Source organism: Candoia aspera, chromosome 4, assembly GCF_035149785.1.
Source record: "Candoia aspera isolate rCanAsp1 chromosome 4, rCanAsp1.hap2, whole genome shotgun sequence".
Lineage (NCBI taxonomy): Eukaryota > Metazoa > Chordata > Lepidosauria > Squamata > Boidae > Candoia > Candoia aspera.
Genome location: NC_086156.1, coordinates 102286392 through 102309611, shown reverse-complemented (window position 1 = coordinate 102309611; position 23220 = coordinate 102286392). Strand labels below are relative to the sequence as shown.

Below are 23220 nucleotides of genomic sequence, written 5' to 3'. Positions count from 1 at the left end.
AAAGACATAACAATTGACAGGCAGAAGCATCCTTGTAGGCCATGGAGAGCTCCTCAACTCTCCAGGCAGCTAGTTCTATTGTTCTTCCAACCCAAAGACTGACTTTCAGAATGTGAAGTGAATGTGTCAGAGGAGTTCTGTGAAGCCCTGTCTTGAGCACGTCTCCTGATTGATGGTGACTTGCACAGAAGTGTTCTGGGCGGGCTCCTGGCTAGCTGAGTGCCCTGGGCTCACAGGGACCTTTATTTCTTAGACAAGAAAAAGGTATGTTCCCCTTCAAATCGAGGGCCGTTCCTGGTGATTTTACAGGAACATCCATGCAGTTGCATTGGCAACAATACGGAAACCGTTTACCATCGGCGTCTTCTGGGGTGCCTGCATCTCTAGTGGTTTCCAACCCAAGTACGACTCTGACCTGACCAGCTTAGCTTTGGAGGTCAACAATGATCAGCTGGGGGCTGCATGCTAGCAAATCTCTCAGGTGGTACCAGCATGCTAAAATCATTGCTGTAGTCATACCTGGCTGTACCCCACAGGCAGAGCCTTCTCATGGCCATTGTAGATGTAGACAGCTCCCCTCTCTTCATCCTCTAAGGGAGCTCCTATGGCCACATCCATCTGTCCATCCTCATTGATGTCTGCCAGATCTGTGATGGCTGCTCCAAATCTGCCCAAGGGGTATCCTGAATCCCCGTTAAATTCTTCGAGGAGAACAAGATTATCCTGGAAGGAAAGGTGTCTTTGAGAGGGTATTCACTCTCCAAATCCATGAGGCAAGGTGGGGATCCCACAGATAGATAGAACACAGGTAGTCCTCGCTTACTGACCATTCGTTTAAGAACAGTTCAGAAATATGACAAGGTTAAAAAAAAGTTACTTATAACCTGTCCTCAAAGTTACGACTGTTGCACCACCCCATGGTCATGCAATTGAGCTTTGGGCACTTGGCAACCAGCTCACATTTACAACTGGTTGCGGTGTCCTGCGGTCACACAATCACAATTTGTGACCTTCCCAGCCAGCTTCTGACAAGCCAAACCAATAGGGAACTACTGATTCACTTAACAACCATTGCAATTTGCTTAACAACCATGGTAAAAATGGTCATAAAATCGGGTCTGGTCACATGATGCCTCGCTTAATGACTGCCTCGCTTAGTGACCAAAATTCATGTTCCAACTGCAGTCGTTAAGTGAGGACTACCTGTATGTGTTGCCCTGCCCATTTTCCTTGCTCACCTCTTTCCAGCCATATGCATAAACCCGGCCTCCCCTTGTTTCTGAGAAATATTGCTGGGCCCCAATAAGCAGCAGGTCAGTTTCTTGATCACCATCTATATCCACAGCACAAAGCACCCCGCCAAAATATGACCCAGTCTGCAAAAGAAGTATCAGAGGGCAGATAGTAAAAGAGTGCCAGCACAGGATCCCTAGTCATATATAACAACACTTGATCTTTGTACTGTACTTTGAAATGCTCATATAAATTTACATTGTCTGACGAAGTCTGGCCTGTTTGAACGTCTGAACAAACACTGGGGTTTTTTAACTCATGACACTAGTTAATTGACAAGGTATTTACAATTTGTCTCTCAAGTGAGCCTTCATCGGCAAAACCATCCCGTCTCCCCACCACTTCCCCACCACCACCGCCCCATCTCTCTCTCTGTCCTCTGTGCACTGCCACGCTGCGCATCTGATGCAGTGAGCTACAGGTCGCAAAAACCCATGCCTTGCAATAAAATTTGTTAGTCCGGGCTACCAGATTCCTCCTGATTTTTGCCTCATCTCTGTGTATTTAAATCCTACTGTACATCAATGAAGTCATTTCCACGCATAAAATTTGTTATCTTAAAACAGTGTTTCTCAACCTTGGCAACTTGAAGATGGGTGGACTTCACCTCCCAGAATTCCCCAGCCAGCATGGCTGGCTGGGGAATTCTGGGAGGTGAAGTCCCCATCTTCAAGTTGCCAAGGTTGAGAAACACTGTCTTAAAAGGTGCTACCAGGCTCTTTCTGATTTTGACTACCAGAGACTTTGTGATTCTAGCTTAACCTCTCAGCCACCTCTCTGCCATCTACAAGGGAAAGAGAAGGAGCAGAATCTGGATTAGGTTCTGTTGGGCCACCCTGGCCATCCTTTTGCCTAGCTGTAGTAGCCAGATGTTAGGCAGCAGTGGACCAAAACATCCAGGGAGATCCTTATGATTCTCTTTTCCCTTACCTGTTGCCCTTTAATTTCCTGCTTTAATGTCCAATTCTGAGGGATAGCATTGGCCTCAAATAAGAGGACCCTTCCCACATGTTGATATCGAGGGGCACCAACAGCATAGAACTTTTTCTGATGATGCTGGAGAAATCCAAGTGCATAACCTGTGAAGGTTAGAAACATAGATGGAAATACCAAAGAAGGGTCAGACCGGGGGCGGCCTCCTGCACAAAAAAGCAGTTTATCCTTCTTGAATTCTGCAGTAGGGAGGATTAGAAACTCTGCCTGAATTTACACACTGTGTTACACCATGTCTTATTTTCACATTGGCTTTTTAGTTAAGCCACAATAACTAGATTTACACATCACACTCAGCCATAGTTTGTTTTACTTACTTGGGAAAGCATATCTGAACAGCTAGGGTCATACATCATGCTACACTACAGACCATGGTTTATAAACCATAATCCCTGGGTTCACACATTATGTTAAATTGCTTTTCCTGCTTTTAGCAATTGGTATTTAGAGACCCATATAAACTGTTGAGTCCACACAGCCATCAGCTATGGCTATAGGCATAGATTTCATAGAAGGGGGTTATGATAGTCATTTTATATCAAAACGCTTCTTCATATTTATGAATAATTTTAAATGTATCTGAAACAACAAGAGCCAACCACAAGATTGAAAGGCAAGCTGATGTGTCACCCCATGCCCCTTAGGAAAGATGGCTATATACCACTCAATTCTATGAGATAAGCAAAACAACAAAAAACAGAACCCAATTTCTACGAACAGAGAGCTAAAACAGAAAGCTTTATTGTAAACCGCCCAGAGTCTCCCCTTTCGGTGGCAAAATTTGATGAATGAATGAATGAATTAATGAATGAATAGGTAGGTAGGTAGGCAGGTAGATTGATTGATTGATCGATCTATCCAGATCCACTTTCCATAAATGGCACCTGCAACTGCCATGATCCCCAGGAAACGTGATGATGGATGGGGAAGAGTGGTCCAGATAATATTGGGAGTGATGGCATTCCCTACTCACCCAAGTATGCCCCCTCCATCTCTTTCCGGCCTGAGGGAATTGTGATGAATCTTTCACCGGTGAAATCCTTCTGCTGCTCTAGAATGCCTCCAGCCCAGTTGTTAGCCCCCACAGCACCTAGAACCACCCGATCCTGCAGACAAAAAGATCTTGCTTTACAAAGGCAGATCACCAGGAAGCAGAGATCGTAATACCATATACGCTCATCTAGAAGTGTTACTCAGCCCTGATTTGCCCTTAAAAACAAAAGTTTTATGGATGATGAATCTATACCGGTGTTTGTCAACCTTGGCAGCTTGAAGACGTGTGGACTTCAACTTCCAGAATTCCTCAGCCAGCAAGGCTGGCTGGGGAATTCTGGGAGTTGAAGTTCACACGTCTTCAAGCTGCCAAGGTTGACAAACACTGATCTGTAAAACTGCCTCTGTTTCACTATCACCAGAATGGTGGGTAGATCACAACAATGGTTATGTCTTGATTGGTCCCAAACTGATTGATTGTCATGCGCTGCCTACCTCTGAATAACGTTCAGACACTGGGTTGCAAAGCAGGCTCTGGTTTATTTCAGGATAGGTACAACGTTGTTAGAAAAAGCTGAGAGTGACAGGAGCGCGCCGGTGCGGGGTTTAAATACCCCGCGCCGGTCAGCGCCCCCTCGCTCTCGGTCACGTCACCCCCCTTTGTCCCATGCGTTGCCCTGCCATTGGTTGAGGGTTTCTAGGATCGCCCATCCTCAGGTTTTCATTCTTCTGCTGATTGCTTTCAGCTGGGCGATCCCCGTGGTATTGCTGCTGATGGCTTGGGTGGCTCCGTGATCCGTTTATCTATTGTTTGTTAGCCGTTAGTCGTTGTGGGTTGATGGCTACTTAACTTGTACCCCTTCACCTTATTTCCTTGTCATTGTCATGAGTGCCATTGCGCTGATTACTTTAGCTCAACGGCACTCATGACATACTGCCCCCTTTCCGAATAGTGTTCTCCCCCGGGTTTCTGGGTTTCCCCCATGGAGCTGTCAAAACGCCATTTTTTTTTTTTTTTTTTTTTTTCAAAGTTCCCGCCGGAGTAGTTGTCGCCCCTCCCTTTGCTCCTCCCTCTACCACGTGCCTTCCCAGGGTGTGTCCATGGTGCGCATGCTCGGGTTCTGACCTGGCGTGCGCATGCTCCAACCACACCCTGTTTGTTTGGCTCAGTTCGGCGAGGCGAGAGGCGTGGCTGGTCGGGTGCTGCTCAGCTCCAGGTAGGGCCCTTTTTTGCTTATTTGGAGTGCGTCGCCTTTGTTGTGTCTCCTGGGCGTTGCCCCCAGGTTGCCCTGTTGACTTGCTTGCCACTCCCCCGCGGCCAGGGGGCGGGGGGAGGGTGCTGGCGATCGTTTGTCACCACCCCGTGGGCCCGGGGCGGGGGGAGTGAGTCCCGGGGGGGGGAAGGTCCACCCAAGTCGCGGGCTTGGGGGGGGCCCCTTCCCTTGGGGCACGGGAGGCGGGGGGAGGCCTGCGGGGGGGGGGGTTGGTTTTGCTGACCTTGATTGCGGTTTGTCGGGGTATGCCCGGTGGAATGCTCTGGTCAGGTCAGGCGCTTTAACGTTGTGCGCCGCCACCCATTCCGGGTGGGGGAAGTGTTTCCACCTGACCAGATAGTGTAGGGTTCCTCGTTGCTTGCGTGAGTCGAGGATGTCCCTTATCTCGAAGTGGTGTTGCCCGTCGATCATAAGCGGTGCGGGCTGAGGCGTGCTTGGGTGCCATCGGGAGGTGGTTGCCGGTTTTAGGAGGCTGGTGTGGAACACCGGGTGGAGCCTCCGGAGGTTGTGTGGCAGGTCCAGGCGTATTGCTACCGGGTTCACTATTTGCGTGACTCGGAACGGCCCGATGTACTTAGGCCCCAGTTTTTTCGAGGGTTGGGTTGACTTTAGGAACTTGGTGGAGAGATAGGCCATGTCCCCCGCCTGGAACGTCGGTTGTTGGCGCCGGTGCTTGTCGGCCTGCTCTTTGTAAGCAGCCTGTGCCTCCTTCAGCGCCGCCGTGATTACTGGCCATGCTTCCGCGATCTTCCGTCCCCAGTCGCTGGCGTCCACCTGGGGTTCCGGGGGTTGAGGTAGCTCCGGTATGGGGACGAAGTCGCGCCCCGAGACTACTTCGAACGGGGTTTTTCCCGTGCTCGTGTGGACGGCGTTGTTGTATGCGACTTCGGCGAACGGGAGCAGTTCAGCCCAGTCGTCCTGGTGGTAGTTCGTATAGGATCGTATAAATTGCTCTAAGGTGGCATTAAGAACCTCAGTGGCTCCGTCCGTCTGCGGATGCCAAGCCGTAGACAGGGCCTGTTGGGTCCCCGTCAGCTTCAAGAAGGCCCGCCAGAATTTGGAGGTGAACTGTGTGCCCCTGTCGGTCACCACACGTGCGGGACATCCGTGTAGCCTGTACACGTGGATGAGGAAGAGTTTGGCTAGTTGTTGTGAGGATGGGACTGACGTGCAGGGGATGAAGTGGGCCTGCTTTGAGAAGTAGTCCTTCACCACCCAAATGGCCGTTTTCTTCTGGCTGGGTGGGAGGTCCACTATAAAATCCATAGAGATTTCCTCCCATGGGCGGGAGGGTTCTGCCACCCGTTGCAATAGCCCCGCGGGTTTGCCTGGTGCCCGTTTGGCCCGAGCGCACGTTGGGCAGGACGCCACGTAGGTTTTTACGTCTCGCCTGAGCGCGGGCCACCAGAATTGCCGCCGTGTTAGGTGTAGGGTCTTGAGGAACCCAAAGTGTCCCGCTTGCTTGGCGTCGTGTGACCTATGCAAGATCGCCTGGCGTTGCGAGTCCGGGACGTAGATTCTGCCTTCCCCCCATGCTAGGTCTTGCGCCATCGTTACCTTGTCGGGGTTTGCCAGGAACCAGGGGTCGGTTTTGAGGGCGGCGGCGAGGTCCGTGCGCATTCCCCCTGGTAGTTGCGGTTGCCTTCTTTCCGTCGCCGGTTGTCCCGCCGTCGGCTGCGCCGTAGCGTCGAGCTGCCTCCGTGCGCCGCTTCGGGTGGTCACGGCCATCCCCAGTTGCGAGGCGGATAGGACCGTCCCAATGGTGTCTGGGGCGGGCTCTTCGTCTTGGGGCAGCCGGGAGAGGGCGTCGGCCAGGAAGTTCTTCTTGCCCGGCATGAACTTCAACTGGAAATCAAAGCGGCTGAAGAATTGTGCCCATCGGACCTGTTTTGGGCTAAGGCGTCTAGGCGTTCGTAGGGCCTCGAGGTTCCGGTGGTCCGTCCAGACCTCGAATGGTTGGGTGGCTCCCTCGAGTAGGTGACGCCATGTTTCTAGTGCCGATTTCACCGCAAAGGCTTCTTTCTCCCAGACGTGCCATCGCCTCTCTGTCTCGGAGAACTTCCTTGACAGGTAGGCGCATGGTTTCAGGAGCCCCGTGGAGTCTTTTTGTAGGAGGATGGCTCCCAGGGAGAAGTCTGAGGCGTCGGCTTGGACCACGAACGGCCGTTCTGGGTCCGGGTGCGCGAGGATTGGCTCCGTCGTGAACAGCGCTTTCAGCTTGTCGAATGCGGTCTGGCACGCGGGAGTCCAATTCAGCACCGTGCCTGGGTTCTTGGCGCGTCTGGTGTCCCCCACCCCTTTGGTTTTGAGGAGGTCCGTTAAGGGTAGGGCTATCTCAGCGAACCCCCGGGCGAAGGACCTGTAGAAATTCGCGAATCCCAGGAAGCTCTGTAGTTGCCGTCTGTTGCGGGGCCGCTCCCAGTTTAGTACCGCTTCGACTTTTGCGGGGTCCATCTCGATGCCGTCCCCGGAGATTCGATACCCCAAATAGTCTAGGCGGTCTTTGTGAAACTCGCACTTTGTGGGCTTTGCATAGAGCTGCGCCCTTCTGAGCTTGTCGAGGACTTGCCTGACTAAGGTTACGTGTTCCTCGTATGTTTTTGTGTAAATAAGGACGTCGTCGATGTAGACCAGGACCCCTTTAAACAGATGTTCATGCAGTACCTCATTGATGAGCTGCATGAACACCCCAGGGGCCCCCGCGAGTCCGAAGGGCAGTACCTTGTACTGGAAAGCGCCTAGGGGGCAGTTGAACGCCGTCTTCCATTCGTCCCCCTCCCTGATTCGGATGCGATAGTACGCCTCGCGCAGGTCCAATTTGGAAAAGACTTTGCCCGTGGACAGGTGGGCGAGCATGTCCTTCACCAGGGGTAAGGGGTATTTGTTGGACAGGGAAGCCGCGTTTAGGCCCCGGTAGTCGGTACAGAGCCGTAGGGTCCCGTCTTTCTTCTCCCGGAATAGGACGGGGGCTCCGACCGGTGAGCATGCTGGCTCTATAAATCCCCTGTCTAGGTTTTTATCGATGAACTCCCGGAGGGTTGCCATCTCCTTCGGGGTCATCGAATAGATCTTTGGTCTAGGTAGGGGGACGTCGGGCAGTAGGTCGATTCGGCAATCCGTCTTGCGGTGGGGGGGTAGTTGGTCTGCCTCTGCTTCTCCGAAGACCTCGGAGAAGTCGGCGTATTGTTCCGGTAGGTCTGCAGTGGTAGCGGCGTTGTCTTGTGTGGTCGCCTCCGCTCGTCCTACCGTGGGGTTGCTTTTGCCAGCTGGTACTGGTGCTCGATACTCGCCGTCGCCGAATGTGAAGGTGCGGGTCGCCCAGTTGATCCGCGGGTTGTTTTTCGCGAGCCATGGCATCCCCAGGACTGCAATGGGCCGTCCGATGGGCGTGACTACGAACGATGTGCGCTCGGTGTGAGTGCCCATTTGCAGGGTGACCGGCTCGGTTTGTAGCGTGGCTGGTTTCCCCCCCGCTGTGGAGCCGTCCAGCTGGTGGAATGCCAGCGGCGTGGGGAGGGGGAAGCAGCGGAGTTCGAGTTTGGCGACTAGGTCGGGGTGGATAAGGTTTTTTGAGCACCCCGAGTCCACTAGTGCCGCGGCCGTGGTGGCTCCGTTGCCGGCAGAGAGTTGAATTGCTGCCAATATTACGGAGCTTTTGTCGTTTCGTTGAGGTGGTTCGCGTTGCTGTCCCGCCGCCTGCCTCGCCACGCGTTTCAGGGCAAGCGGGGAGCATTTCCCGCCGGCTGGTCGGGGTCGGTATTGTCCTCTTCTCCCCAGTAAGCGTCCCAGCCCTCTTCCGGTGTCGCTGTGGCCACGGTCATTCGGCGGTGAGGGGGCGGCCCCGGGTTGGGTGGTTTGGGGCTAATTTTCGGGGCGGGCTTGGGCGCGCTGGTCGGCGGTCGGTTGGCGAAGCAGTCCGCCGTCTTGTGCCCTAATTTGCCACACCTCCCGCAGGGCTCCCGGTTGAACTTCTTTTTAGGGTATATGGGGCCGGCCATCCCCCCGTGTGGTGCGGGTACCTTTTTCCCGACGTAGTTTGTGTCTTCCGTGGTTGTCATAAGGAAGGTGCGGTGCGCGTGTTCGGCTTTCCCCGCGAGGTGGATCCACCCGTGTAACGTTTCTGGGTCGTCGCGGTAGAGGGCCCATTGGAGAACGTCGCGGTTGAGCCCCTTTTTGAAGATTTCCAGCAGGGTGGTCTCAGACCAGTCGCAGACCTTTCCCGCGAGGGCTTTGAACTCCAGGGCGTAGTCAGGGACCGTGCGTGCGCCCTGTTTAAGTCTCTGGAGTGCGCTTTTCGCCCGTACTTTGGCTAGGGGGTCTTCGAAATAGTTTTTCATCTCGTTGATGAAAGCAGGGAAGGTGGCGAGGGCGGGGGAGCTGGACTCGTACAGTTGGACGTACCAGTCCGCCGCCCTGTCTTGGAGTTTGATTGCCACGGCGCCGATCTTGTCGGCCTCGGAGTCATAGGAGTGTCCGTGCCTCCCCATGAACTCCCTAGCGTTGGTGACGAAAAACGAGAGTTTTGAGGGGGTCCCATCGAAGAAGATGGGGAAGTCCTTTGGGGCCCGGGCGTTTTGCGCGGCCCCGCCTCTCGCTTCCCGGGATGTGGTGTCGGCCGCCTGTGCCGTCTGCTGGCTTTCCGCTGGCTCGTGTGGGTTCGGTGCTTCGCTCGGGGTGTGGGCTTGTGCGGGGACGTCATTGGGTGGCGCGGGGGGCATAAGCGCCTGGAGCATGGTCCGGAGTTCCGTCAGCTGAGCCCGCATGGCCGCGAGTTCAGCTCGTGCCTCCTCGTCCACAGCCCGCCCCGCCGCTGGGGCCGGTTCCGTTGGCGCGTCCTCGGGGGGGGGGGGTTCATCGTCCCTCCGCCGCGGGTCCGCTTCCTCCTCCGTCTGATGGGTGTCTCCGTCGTCCTCCTCCGTGTCGAGCACCGTGGGGCTGTCGCTCCACGCCCGTTGCTGGGGTGCGATGTGGGGCGCGGGGTCCTCCGCTGGTTTCGGAAGTCGTGCTGCTCCCTCCCGCGGTCGGGTTGCCTCCGTCGCCATCTCCCCTTGGGGTTGGAGCTGAGGCTCGGGTCGGGTGGGGCGGGCGTCCATGGCTCCGGGAGTCCGCGGTGCCTCTGGCCTCGGTCGGTCCTCCTCTGTCTCTTGCCGCGCGGCTCGCCCTCCTTGCCCGCGCCGTTCCGGCCTCATCTTGCTGGTCTTCTCGCCGTCTACTCCTCCCGCGGCTCGTTGTCGTCCGGTGGGGCTCGGCGAGGCTGAGTTTATGACTCTCAGCTTTATGTCATGCGCTGCCTACCTCTGAATAACGTTCAGACACTGGGTTGCAAAGCAGGCTCTGGTTTATTTCAGGATAGGTACAACGTTGTTAGAAAAAGCTGAGAGTGACAGGAGCGCGCCGGTGCGGGGTTTAAATACCCCGCGCCGGTCAGCGCCCCCTCGCTCTCGGTCACGTCACCCCCCTTTGTCCCATGCGTTGCCCTGCCATTGGTTGAGGGTTTCTAGGATCGCCCATCCTCAGGTTTTCATTCTTCTGCTGATTGCTTTCAGCTGGGCGATCCCCGTGGTATTGCTGCTGATGGCTTGGGTGGCTCCGTGATCCGTTTATCTATTGTTTGTTAGCCGTTAGTCGTTGTGGGTTGATGGCTACTTAACTTGTACCCCTTCACCTTATTTCCTTGTCATTGTCATGAGTGCCATTGCGCTGATTACTTTAGCTCAACGGCACTCATGACATTGATCCACAGAACTCCTTGCCATTCATCCACTGGTTGCTTTTCCTGCTATTGAATAAGATGAGAATGTGTGCCTGGATAACTAGCCATTTGCAAAGGAACTCTCTTTGAAAAAGGCTTGGGAAACAAACATGGAGAAGGAGAAGGAGCAAGTGCGTCTGAGCTCACTCATACATCCAGGACCTATTCATTTGTTATAAATACAGCTCAACCTCTTGTAATCAGATCAAACTATCTGGATGGAACCAGGGAGGAGCACGTAGCCTCAGGGTTTTACAGCTAGATAGTCCTCAACTTAGGACCACAAATGGAACCGGAACTTCCATCGCTAAGTGAGGTGGTCGTTAAGTGAGTTGTGCCTGATTTTACGACCTTTTTGCCATGGTTGTTGAGCAAATCACAATGGTCATTAAGTGAATCATATGGTTGTTAAGCGAATCCATGTAAATGTAACAGAAAGAGCTAGCTTGAAGATTCCATCATGCAAATATAGGATTCGTAAAGCACCTCCCTCCTGTTGCAATAGATGTGGGGATTTTTTGTGGGGGCTTTGCAATCCTTTGGCCTCACCTGGGATATATCTGCACTGAATCCGCTGGATGACAATTCCAGGTGGAAGGAACTGCTGTCACTGGTACCTGTCATGAACACAGATAGGAAGGAGGGATGGGAGAGGCTCTTGCATAAACATTGCCCCCTCCCATCCCAGAAACTGTAGGGTCTGAGGATCAGGTAAAGGAGAGCAAATGTGGGGTATTGCCAGCACACGTCCCCATCAAAGAAATCCAATTTAGCATTTGGACGTCTTCATCACCAACCCCACACACTGATATGGAAAAAGACTTGGGGTGTCTTCTGAGTGCATTAGCCTCCCACTGAGCTATTCCAGCCAAGGTGTTTGTGGAATGAAGGAATGAAAGGATGGTGACTGGGCCAGAGGGCCTGGTGTCCCCAAAGCCTGGGCTGGAAATGGCCAATTCTCTCTTCAGAGTTGGTTTCCATCATTGGATAAAGTCATCGCTGGAAATTCTGCCTGCCAAGAGCAATGTTAGATGCTCCTCCAGGCATGCTGGGCAAAGCACATATGTTGGAAGACTCAACTGGAACAGGAAGAGTTCCTCAACGTGGCACCATCAGGATCAGTTGAGAACATCTTCCCAGATTCACAAACTATTATTGCCAGTAGAGATGTAGTCCAAACACATCTGGAGGGCATCAGCAGGGGAAGGCATGTAAGTGGGCAGCTCTACAGAATGTCCCCAGTTATCAGTTTCTTGATCTCAAACTTCACACACAATTAGGACTCTGTTTCAAAAGCAGACTGATGTAGCATTCCTCCCTCAATCTTTCCATATAGACCTCAGCCCCTCCTGGCCGCAACGTACCTTCAATGGCAAAGATTTTAGACTGGAGGTCATTGAAACTGTCTTTGAGCTGCTCAAAACTGGCAAGGATTTTAAAAAATTGATCTGTGGGTTTTGAGGCAATCAGTTTGAGATTCTTTTGAGACTCATCTGTATGAAGGTGATTACCAATCTGGAGAGACAAGGAAGGAACTATTAAGACAATATTTTGGGTTTCTATAGTCAGCCTTGAAAAGGGAGAACTTTGAAAGATCCAGAAAAAGGAAAGAGTGATGAGGTGGGTGGGAAGCAGTATAGAATCAGGTACATGATAATTTATTACATACTCTCCATATGACTAAGAAGCAAGGAGACTAGAGGTCAAAATACCATAGACCTCTGCCTTCTTTGTAATGTTTGTTTAATTTTTCTGATTAAAATGTCTCCCTCAATATAGACATTAATGCTACAGGTAGTCCTTGCTTAACAATCACAACTGGGATGGGAATTTCAGTTGCTAAGCAAAGCAGTCATTAAGCAAATCCAACCAGATTTTACAACCTTTTTTGTAGCGGTCATTAAGTGAATCACCACAGGCCTTAAGTGAACCATGTGGTCATTAGGTGAATCACACAGTTCTCCATTGATTTTGCTTGCCAGAAGCACATTGGGAAGGTTGAAAATGGTGATCACATCACCACAGGATGCTGCGATGGTCATAAATGCTAACCAGTTGCCAAGCACACAAATCATGATCATGTGACCGCGGGGATGCTTTAAGTGTGAGGACTGGTTGCAAGTTTTTTCCAGCACTGTCGTAAGTCCGAACCATCACTAAACAAATTGTTGTTAAGCAAGAACTACCTGTAGAGGAACCATCCCTGATTGGCCTATTTGTTTGTGGCACTGAATTAATAGAAAAACTGACTCAATACCAACAAGCAATGCAGCAACCACAATATTTAGAAAATGCTGAGACTATTTGACATTCTTGGCAGGTCTCAAGAGGAAAAAAAAGGTAAGGAAGATTGGATCTGGTTAATTTTTGAAGGCAAGATGGTAGGAAATCTCAGTTTGAGACTAGGAAGTTGAAAAAACACTCTTGAAAAAGGCAATGATTTCTGTACTGTTGCCAAGAAAACCATATGGAGGGTTCAGTGTAATGATCAGAACTCAGGTTCACCTTGAGGAAGTCTTGAACTTTATACTCAGAAAGGTTCAGGATTAACTTTTGTTAATACCTGAAAAAAAATCTGAGATTATTAATTGAAATTTATTTCTTCACTTTTCTCTTTTTGAGATACTCTTGATATACAGGTAGTCCTTGCTTAATTACCACAATTGAGCCTGGAATTTTGGTTGCTAAGCGCAGTGGTCATTAAGCAAATCTGACCCAATTTTACGACCTTTGTTGCAACAGTCATTAAGCGAATCACTGCTGGTGTTAAGCAAACCACGTGGTTGTTAAGCGAATAAAGTGGTTCCCCATTGATTTTGCTTGCCAGAAGCCGGCCAGGAAGGTAGAAAATGGTGATCATATAACCATGGGACGCTGTGACAGTCATAAATGCAAACTGATTGCCAAGTGCCCAAATCTTGATCATGTGACCATGGGGACATTGCAATGGTCATTAAGTGTGAGGACCGGTCATAAGTCATTTTTTCCAGCACCGGTGTAAGTCTGAACCTTCACTAAATGAATGGTTGTTAAGTGAGGATTACCTGTATTAACAATTAATGAAAGTAGAGTAGTAGAAATATGTAATGTGTACGGTAGATCACTTCAGTGCTACTTGCTGGCTCTCCCCATTGGCCAGATGGACAACGCTTCTGGATACTTTACCCCAATGATAAGGCGGAAAATGTTCTTTTTCTTGACAGCTTCTATATGTCCCCTGTCCCTGTCGGAGGCGTCCCCATCCGTGATAATGACAATCACTTTGTTTGCTCCTCTTCGCATGCCACGCTCGGGAATGAAGACTTCATCTCTGCCACCAGCAAACACAGGAATTATTATCTAAACCAGTGTTTCTCAAACTTGTCAACTGAGAGTTGAAGTCCACACATCTTAAAGTCGACAAGTTTGAGAAACACTGATCTAAACCAAGGAAAATGCTGAGCACACTTTAGCTATTGTGACCCGAAGGCCCATTTGGAACTTTAAACATGCATTTCTCCCTCGCAGCCTTCCCATAATCTGATTCTTCCAGAGGTGGTCAGGCTAAATCTACACTAACCCAACAAGGCAATCTGCTGGGGTGAATTGAGGTTAAGGCTACTGTTTATGGAAGGTATCTAATTTGGGAAGCTGCATCAGCCGAAAGCTAATACCTTTTGCTAAACTACAGTGCAGACTCCATATTAAATTCCCTCTCTTCCATCACCATACCCAAGCTAGATGCAGAGTGTAGCATTATTTCTGAGCTGGTTTGTACAACACAGTAAGCCAAGCCAGGAACTAATCATGGCTAAACCACTTATCGATTACTTTGGCATCAGACAATATGGCAAGCTGCAGCCATTTGTGGTTATCCCACTTTGTAGTGGCTGGATGGCTGAAACTTCCAGATTTTGTTTTCCAAACATTTTCACAGGACAGTGAAAAGCAATGAATGAATTGGGAGATGTTTTAGATGGGGAAAGCTATATATTCCTTCTCAGCTTTATGGCCCCATTTCATCCCTGCGGGAATATCGAAAACAGGAATGCCAATACAGCCTCCCACTAGTCTAGCCAGGGGTTGGAAACATTTTTTTTTAACACAATAAACCAGCTTTGGGTAACATGCCCAACTGCATTAGGCAAAATGTAATTTCAAATTGTGGTTAAAGCACTACTGTTCCTCAGATTTAATGCACATTTCAGGTCTGGATGTCCTGCTTGATTAATCACCAGATGTTTCTGTGCAATTGGGATCTAAATCTTTGGAAAGGGCACACCATCCTAAATCTCCAACTTATCTGGGTTTCTTAACTTCCCAAGCTGTCCCTCTCCACCCAACCTCCCACCATCAAAAGGAAAAGTACTCACGCCACAAATTTGATGGCTTGGAAGGTATTGGTCACGTGCTGGGCATGTATCACTTTGGCCAAGAGCTTTACAGGATTTGGATCGTTGATATAGTCATTAAAATCAAATTCGAGTTTAGGTCTTTCTGAAAACTGCACGGCAGCAAACTAGAAGGGTGGAAAGAGAGAAGAGGATGGTGTGAATGGCAGGGCTGCCAAGGTCTTGTGCAAAACCAAGCCCCTCTCTCATTGCCAAAGATGTTGGAGGAAAGGGTGCTATCGAAAATCATTAATGTTAACCTTAATGTTAATCTGGGGTAAATCCAGAATCTTGGAAACTCCAAGGAGAGTTTATAATTAAGGCAGCCTCATTAATTAAGGCAGAGTCTTGCTGAATAATTTCTTGCCAACATCTCATAATTTGCCTTTATGAAACAAGAGCCAATGGACCCAATTTCTGCCTGTGGATTATTTATGCCTACTCTTCCTTCCATTCCATCTCCTGCCTCCCCACAGTGATTGTAGTCTTGTCAGTACTGACTCCATAGAGAAAGACTCAACTGGAATATTTTTCTGAGCTTAAAAATAGTAGAAGCTTAGCATGTCAGCACCGTCGTAAATTTGAATGGTTGCTGAACGAGTGGTTGTTAAACGAGGACTACCTGTACGAACAAGGGGATTGGTTTTTTCCTCTGGCTTTTGCCCACTGTAATGGTATGTGGGAATGACCTTGGGAGACAGGAGGAAGAGCCGCAGGCTAGACAACTGTCATGCAATAGTTATCTCATCCCAAAGAAACAGAGGAAGCATTTCAGAAGGACCCTCGCTAGTTTTCTAGAGAGTAAAAGTAAAGGAGGGGAAAAATACTTTCAGACTTGCAGGATTCTGTTAATGTAACCTCACAATAAGGGTAGAGTTAGTACTCATGGTGCTTCTTGTCTGGATTATCCTGAAGGGCTGACACCCACCTTTTTCAACATATCACCATCCAGCAAGGAAAACTCCACCAATTAGGACACTGCAGCAGAAATGGGGAGGATCTGACTTCAGGACCCTTCCTTCCTTCCTTCTCTTTCTCCTTCTTTGCTCCTTCCTTCCTTCCTTCCCTCCTTCCTTCCTCTCTCTTCCTTCCTTCCTTCCTTCCTTCCTTCCGGCTTTTGCCCACTGTAATGGTGTGTGGGAATGACCTTGGGAGACAGGAGGAAGAGCCACAGACTCCTTCCTTCCTTCCTTCCTTCCTTCCTTCCTTCCTTCCTTCCTTCCTTCCTTCCTTCCTTCCTTCCTTCCTTCCTTCCTTCCTTCCTTCCTTCCTTCCTTCCTTCCTTCCTTCTTCCTGCTTGCCACCCAATCCCAAAATGACTTTGGGCAGTTTACATGTATAAGTAAATTACTCCATAAATTACCAAAGAGAAGCTGCCTGGGGCCTGACAAACAACCCAACCTCAGGCCTAGGAGCACAGCCATGCTTTTGAAGATGTATGGAACCCTTGTACACTGGTTTATCTATCCCCAGACTGGTTTATCTGCTCTCCATCCCGTGAACTATTTGGACAACTCCCAAGTTAAAATATTGGGAAATAAAGAAGAAACCAGGGCAGGAATAGTCCCAGGGAGGCAAAAGACTGTTAAACAGGAGCACTGAAGCAGACCAGCTGCTGTGTAAAGGCTCTTGATTTCACTGGGGAGTGGGAAGAAGTGATTGAAGCAGAAAGATATAAACAAGAACAGCCCAATTCAATTCCCCTCATTATTTTCTGGCCATGGTAGTGAAAAAAAGCAGGCTGCTGCATCTAAAGGTAAATATTCTCAAAGTGGCCCACAAATGCCCTCTCTTCTTCCCCAGAAGTCTGCTTTCCTCTTCCCTCCAGGCTTCCAACAGGATAGAAAGTTTTTCTCAAAAAGCAAGAAGAAAATGGGAATGACGTGAACTTAAGAATCAAAGTGCTAATGGCGTGGAAAGCTGGAAAGAAAGGGTTGTGACCAGGAGTGTGGGGGCAGGCCAACAACCCAAAACACACCTCTGACTATCCCCCTACAGGGCCCCTGTCTTCACCTCGCACGGAATGGGAGGCAAAGCAGAACAGGTCTTGCACTGAGACTGTTACTGGACACTGTTGGAATAAGGGGGGAAACGACTTTTATACTGATGCGGTGAACAATGCTTTGAGCTGGGAATGCCATAATTTTGCTATGGTTAAGTGCAGTCAGAGAAAGCGATGTGGAAGACCTGCATAGCTTTAGAAGACATCTCTTGTGTAAGTTTACTGAAGAGGCAGATTAATGTTTTTAATGATTATGTCTTCTGATATACTCCAAGTCAGCCAGGAAAGCCTAAACATTTTCAGGCAGCAGTAAAGACCATACTCTTCCTCAGGAAGGGAGGGAGGGAGGGAGGAAGTCTTTCTGCTTACCTTTAAAACAGAAATATTAGAATAGAGTTATGCTGTTTAAATGAGAGTGTAATGCTGGCTTGGAATTTAAGAACTGAAGGCCCAACATAACTGGAGGGCACTTGGTAGGGAAGGGAGGCTGCTGTTGTGTTGATCCAGATCAGAAGTTCATGCCTACAATCTGCACTGGGGAAAACAGTCTCCATGGCAAAAAAAAAGTTAATTCTGCCTCTTAAAAATGGAAAGTTCTTATGCAGAAACCCGCCCAGTACACAGTATTCAGTAAGTACACCTTACATGTACAGAACTGTTCCGCAACGCAGTCATGACGTCAATCATGAAGTCCTGGATAGTCTTGAACTCAGATGGCTTCATGCTTCCGGACCCATCAAAAAGAAACACCAGATCCACTTTCCCTTTCAGGCACTCTATGGGATGAAGTGAAAGAAAGGACATCTCGGGTGAAAAATGGGCAGGGAGGACGAAGTCGGGATTTCTAGGCTGTTGAGTTGCTTCCTGTTGACTGGTGTGCCAAAATTAGATAGGCCCAGGACAAACGCATACACGAGGCTGGACAGAAACTAAACAGGATTTGATTAAATATTGTCCAGGTGTTTAATAACTCCTATCTTCTGTCATATTAACAATTACAATTTGGCAAAAAAGCCTGTAGAAGCCACACCTAAGACTAAGACAACCCTGGGGTTTGAAGCAGGGAGATGGTCTAGAACAGGAGCCAGCAAAGAGGAACAGAAACGTACAACAACAACATATAGTTTTCCAGCAATCTATACAATCTCAAGAAAAGTTCAGAACAGCTCAGAGGGTTGATTTTTCATTGTTTAGAACTAGCTGGGTGGCCTCTGAAATGAAATCTTCTAAGACACAAAAGCCACATTCAGAAGTTCTTCATTTTTAGCAAAAGAATTGGTTAAACGCCCCCTAACCATCCCCCCCAAACACCACCCACCCACAATCCAAACCACACAAGATTTTCTTGTCCATTTGGCAGCCCTTTCTTAAATATGAAATATCCCTGATAAATTATATATCCTGGTCTGTCCAATTGGATTGAATCATATACATTTTTTGGATAGGTAAGGAAGAAGTCAACTGCCACCTCTGTCACATTTCTTGTCCAGTGATGCTAACGGGACAGAGAAGCTTCTTTGTCCCAATTTTAAAGGAGGTCTGATATGCTGAAATCAGCAAAGGATGCTTTGGATAGCGTGAAGCTTCCCAACAGGGCCTCCTGCAGCTTCCAGAATTTCCCCAGCCTGAAGTTCAATCACAGCTAAATAGCACCAAATTGGGAAAAGCTGGTCTGGAAATAAACATGGTCCTCTATTTGCTGTCCCTGCCTTTCAGATCCACTTTCCCCAACAGTGTCTTCCAGATAGGTTGAATTTCAGCTTCAATAATCCCTATCCAACCCAGCCAATGGTATTTTTTATTTTATTTCTTCTTTGTATAAATTCTTTTTTTTAAAAAGTTGATCTTTTAACTTTTTTGTAAGCAACTTAACTTACAAAAGTTTATTAATTTATCAGAAAAGACGGATATATCAACCATAAACAAAACTGTTGCTTTGGCCTCCAACAACGTTGACGTTAAAAAGATAAAATCTCCCTTGAGTTAAGCTTGACTCTTGGTGACTTTATGGATGTTTTGCTTGGAAACAATATGGAAAAAGCTTGCCTTTGCCATCTTCCAGGATGTTTCTTTTTTCCCCAACTTCCTAGTCTAGCTTCACCCTGCTCTTTTCTAGTATTCTCCTATACAAGTCCAACCCTGTTTACCTTTCTAAGATCAGCCAAGATTGGCTAAGAGCTGGGAGATTATAATTATTAATTTTACAAACTTTAAACTTAACTTTTAACTTTTTTTAAAAAAACTTTTTTTATACAGAGGAGCACTTATAGAAGTAGAAAAGCAGCATATACATATAACAACCAAATAAAGGAAATGAAATGAAATGATGGATACTGAAAGATCTGAAATGTTTTGCCTTGTTAGGAAGTCAGAAATCCATTCAGTGCTGGAGGAGGCAAAGAATTAAACCTGCTCTATTGGAATGGGGTTCTATCAAGATGTTCCCCAGCCAAATTCCCCCCAACTAAGTCAGATTATGACTTATCCTATCATTCTCAGTCCTAATGGCTATTGAGAGACTATGGGATACCCTGACTCACTTGGAGGGCACCAGAATGGGAAAGTCTATAGGCAGAAAGGCAGACTTTTAAAATATTAATAATAACGAATCTCCTTACTTTGATATCCAGTTGTTATGCTCTTGGGGTTGTGCAGTTTGATGTCAAACAGATAGCAGATTCCACTTACATAAAGATTTTTGTCACAGTGTTGTTCAATCCCTGGCCCACATGCCTGCAGGAGAGAACATGTTACTGTTCATATTGTCATCATGATAGTGAAAGAAACTGGAGACAAAGAAGTGGGGAAAGTTAGTGGCCATATGGAAAGCAAAAGCGATGCTGGGAATCTCAGAAAGGAGATTCCAGAGTAGCAATGTAGATCATCAGCCCAGGATGGGCCACTCCTATGACCAAAAACAGGTTTCCTCAATCTGGTACCTTTTAGGCATTTTGGGATTGTAACTCCCAGGGGAGATTCTAGGAGCTGAAGTCCCAACCCATCCAGAAGTTGACAAGTTGGAGAAGGCTGAGTTAAATTAAAGGAGTTATTTCAGCTTTGGACCCTGAGCAGAACACTAATGGATGGGACAGGCCTTCTCAGTTGTAGCCCTTTCTCTCTAGAACATGTTGCCCCCAGAAATATGCTTGGCTTTCTCATTCCTGGTCTTCTGGAAGCTTCTGAACAGTTTTCATTTTGGAAACATTTTTTGATTATTCTAATGCTTAGTGAGGGTAGAGCAGCCACCAGATTTTATATTTGTTTTTGTTGATTTTGGGGGGCCCTTGGTGTTCTCTGAGCTTGCCTTCCTTCCTGCAGACCTTTCATCACCAGGCTGGAGAACATCATCAATGCAGTGGGGAGTAGAGTTTGCTGGCTCTTTATATATGGTAGCTTGTCCTATCAACCTTGATTGGGATATTGTTTCTTCCCTAATTGGTTGTTTGGGTGGGCATCATCTCTTCTTTGATTGTTCTTGTTCATCTGGTGCTTCTCTGGGTTTGGTTAGGAGGTGTGGGATGAAGAAGGATGTGTTAAAGTCTGTTTGCTCTTCTCTTGACCTTTTGTGACTTCCCTTTTTGAAAGGTTTATAGACGGAACTTATTTCGGTGAGTCTATTAATGGTCAGAGTGCTGTGCTTGTAGGAATTCTCTTCCATTTGTGGCTCTGGCTTGGGCTAAGATGTCTACTGTTTCCCACTTGAAATTGTGGTTGAACATGTCAGTGTGTTGTGAAATTAAGGAGTTTTACTGTGTCATCTGATGGTCAGTTGATGCTTGTGGATGCATTCTCTCAATTTTCTGCCAGTTGCTCCACATAATGGTTTTCACTCTCCTGTGCACTGTATGTTGTAGATGACTGCTGTGTTGTCTTCCTTGGCTGTGGGTCTTTGGTCTGCTTAGGATCCTCTGGATAGATATTTTGGTTTATGGGCTACCATGATGCCTAGAGGCTGTACGTTGGAAGTTTCAGAGATATTTTTCAGGATAGACTTATCCTTTTCATGGGTTATGCAGGTTGGGAAGTTGTTAGATGCATGGATAGAAACTTCGAGGAAGTTACATGAGAATCTATTGTATTGGAATATGTTATATAGATAGTCCATTTCTGCTTTTTGGAGTTCTGGGTTATTGCAGTGTGTTTTTGCTTGTCTGTAGAGAGCTCTTACATAGCTTCTTTTTTGTGCTGTTGGGTTGTTGCTGTAATAGGGTGAGTTTTGTGGTACACTTGGGTGTGTAGTTTGCCATTGTTTTCCCTGCTGATGAGTATGTGCAGGAAGGGTCGTGTGTTGTTGTTCTCTTCCTCTCTGGTGAATCTGCTTCCATGGAAGGAATTACTGATGGTTTTACGTGTGGTCTCTAGTTGACCTTTTTGATAATGATGAACATGCTGTCCTCATAACTTTGGGTTGTATCTATAGGAGGACTATTGTTTCCAGACATTGCATCACTGGTTTTTGCTATAAATCCTGAAATGGGTGATCCTCTGAGTGTTCCTTTGATCTGTTTGTATATTTGTCCACCAGACTGGAAGTAGGTGATGAGGGAGATGACAGTATGGTCCAAAAGTCCAGGTATTTGAATGTTTGTGTGTTCTGTGTGCTTTGTGTGAGTCCTGTTAGGTTTGGTATTGAAGATCTGGGGGAGATTGCTATTTGAGATTCTTCACTGCCCAGAGTAATTTGTTGTTAATAATACATTAATGAACAAATTAACTGCCAAAAAAATTCCCCTGCACACGTTTGATCAAAATATATGGGATCTGAGTAAATAGTTGTCTCCAAGAAATTCTGCCTGCATTTTAATTCATGTGTGAGGGAGGAGGCTTTGAGGGGGCTTCACCTCAATCATCACCAAAATGTCTTTTGGCTGTCCCGGTAAGGATTCCTGGGTTCTAATGAATCTAGAGGAAAGAGAAGCCCTTGTACAAATGGACACCATGAGCGTAAGAATTGTAACCTTATAATAAAGAGTCCTTCCATTCTGAAGCTTCTGCTGCTCACTTAAGTAAAGCTTTTCTTCAAACATTGATTCAGGGACGAGAAGCAATCTTAAAGATCAATCTCTGCCTGTCAGAGGGCAGTTTAAGCCCCTGCCCAACCCTTAGCCCCAATTCACCCTCCCTTCCAGGGCAAACTCACAATCATCTTATTCCCCTGCATATTGCTTGCCAGGGTCATGCCAAGGTGGGGCACTGGAGAGTTCTCTGCAAAAAAAAAAAAAAGAGAGAGAGAGAGAGAGAGAGAAAGAGATCGATCAGTTAATGTGGAAGGACATATTACCTAAATTTCCTCCTCATCCATAAATACTAATTTTTTAAGTGAGTTTCAGAACACTTCACCCAGCCTCTGGGTTTCTCTCTCTCTTCCCCCACTCTCCTCACATACGTACATATAGAGGCTTTACAATGCACCCTACGATCATGATTGCGGCTCTTAGAAAAGATGTCTGGCTGCAAAATCATGGCCTTGTTCCACCATCATTAGCCTCCCGTGGGCCTTTTATTCACGGCCCGAAGAATGTAAAATCCTTCACTTTACCCTCGAGTGGAATGTCCATACAGTCTTTGCTCTTCAAGTGACATTGGTAGAGTTTGCCTGTGGAGTTCTGCTCCCCGGGAGCTCCCACGATGATCCTGGAAGGGTGTAAATAGAGGATGTGGGATACTATTAATAATAAAAGGTTAATATTTTTCCTAAAATCCCCAACTACAGTGCTACATGCTGCTGTTTCTTCTCAAAACTCTTTGAAAACCAACCTGGTCCTGCATTTCTTGGAGGAGAGAGGTAAGGCACAGAGTATCATGAGCCAGTCCGTGCTCTCTTTCCAAATGACCAAAAAAAGTAAATTCTTTAATTGTCTGTTCTAAGCTCCTGCAGGTCCTGGAAAAGCATTCTTGTCAACTCTGCTCCATGCAAAGAAGAAGTAAAATAAATTGCTAACCCCTACCTGCCTGTTTCCCTGTTTTCATGACAGGTTATGTGCGTTTACCTAGTTATTTGCAAAAAATCTTAATATTTGTAATAAGGTGAAGCTGCCAAACTACCAAGCTGTCATTCCTCCTGTACTATATCAAAAATCCCACTGAGAGTGGTGAATGGAGCAATACAGTACAGGAGGCATGTCCTTAATGCTGTACCCAGTTATTTCCTCCCAAAGCATCCAACCACATTATAACTGGCAACAGTGGCTGAAGTGGAAGAGAGAAGGCAACTGATTCTGAACAACGCCTATAGACCGGCAATGGAAACAGGATGAGGAACACTGTTGCGGGGTGGGGTGGGGGAAGCAGGAAGGTTGTGATGCAACAAGAATCCCCTGGCTTTGCAAAGCTCTACACAAAATGAAGAGAAACAAAAAGAGGTAGCTATCACCTTTTTCCACCCCCACCAAGAATGCTGTGAGATGCTTAAAAAAAAATCCCTATCCACTAGTCTCCTGCTGAAGTAGAGGGGAAAAACGGACAGAATTTTTCTCTGTTTTGTCAATTTCACCCCCAGATCCATCTCTGTCTCCAGGGAATAATTGTAAGACTCTGCAAAGA

The 23220-nt window shown here is 47.8% G+C and overlaps 1 protein-coding gene across 1 annotated transcript in view; it reads right to left on the bottom strand.

Moving 5' to 3' along the window:
• Positions 1 to 23220, bottom strand: part of ITGAL (integrin subunit alpha L) — a 68004-nt gene that overhangs the window by 21828 nt on the left and 22956 nt on the right. Inside the window, exons 3-14 of the mRNA XM_063301379.1 lie at positions 22217 to 22311; positions 21818 to 21882; positions 19296 to 19410; positions 17323 to 17453; positions 14658 to 14803; positions 13471 to 13615; positions 11670 to 11820; positions 10855 to 10922; positions 3260 to 3392; positions 2224 to 2372; positions 1239 to 1376; positions 520 to 723 (exon numbers count right to left, since the gene is read on the bottom strand). Coding sequence (XP_063157449.1) covers positions 520 to 723; positions 1239 to 1376; positions 2224 to 2372; positions 3260 to 3392; positions 10855 to 10922; positions 11670 to 11820; positions 13471 to 13615; positions 14658 to 14803; positions 17323 to 17453; positions 19296 to 19410; positions 21818 to 21882; positions 22217 to 22311 — 1540 coding nt within the window. The remainder of the gene's footprint in view (positions 1 to 519; positions 724 to 1238; positions 1377 to 2223; positions 2373 to 3259; positions 3393 to 10854; positions 10923 to 11669; positions 11821 to 13470; positions 13616 to 14657; positions 14804 to 17322; positions 17454 to 19295; positions 19411 to 21817; positions 21883 to 22216; positions 22312 to 23220) is intronic.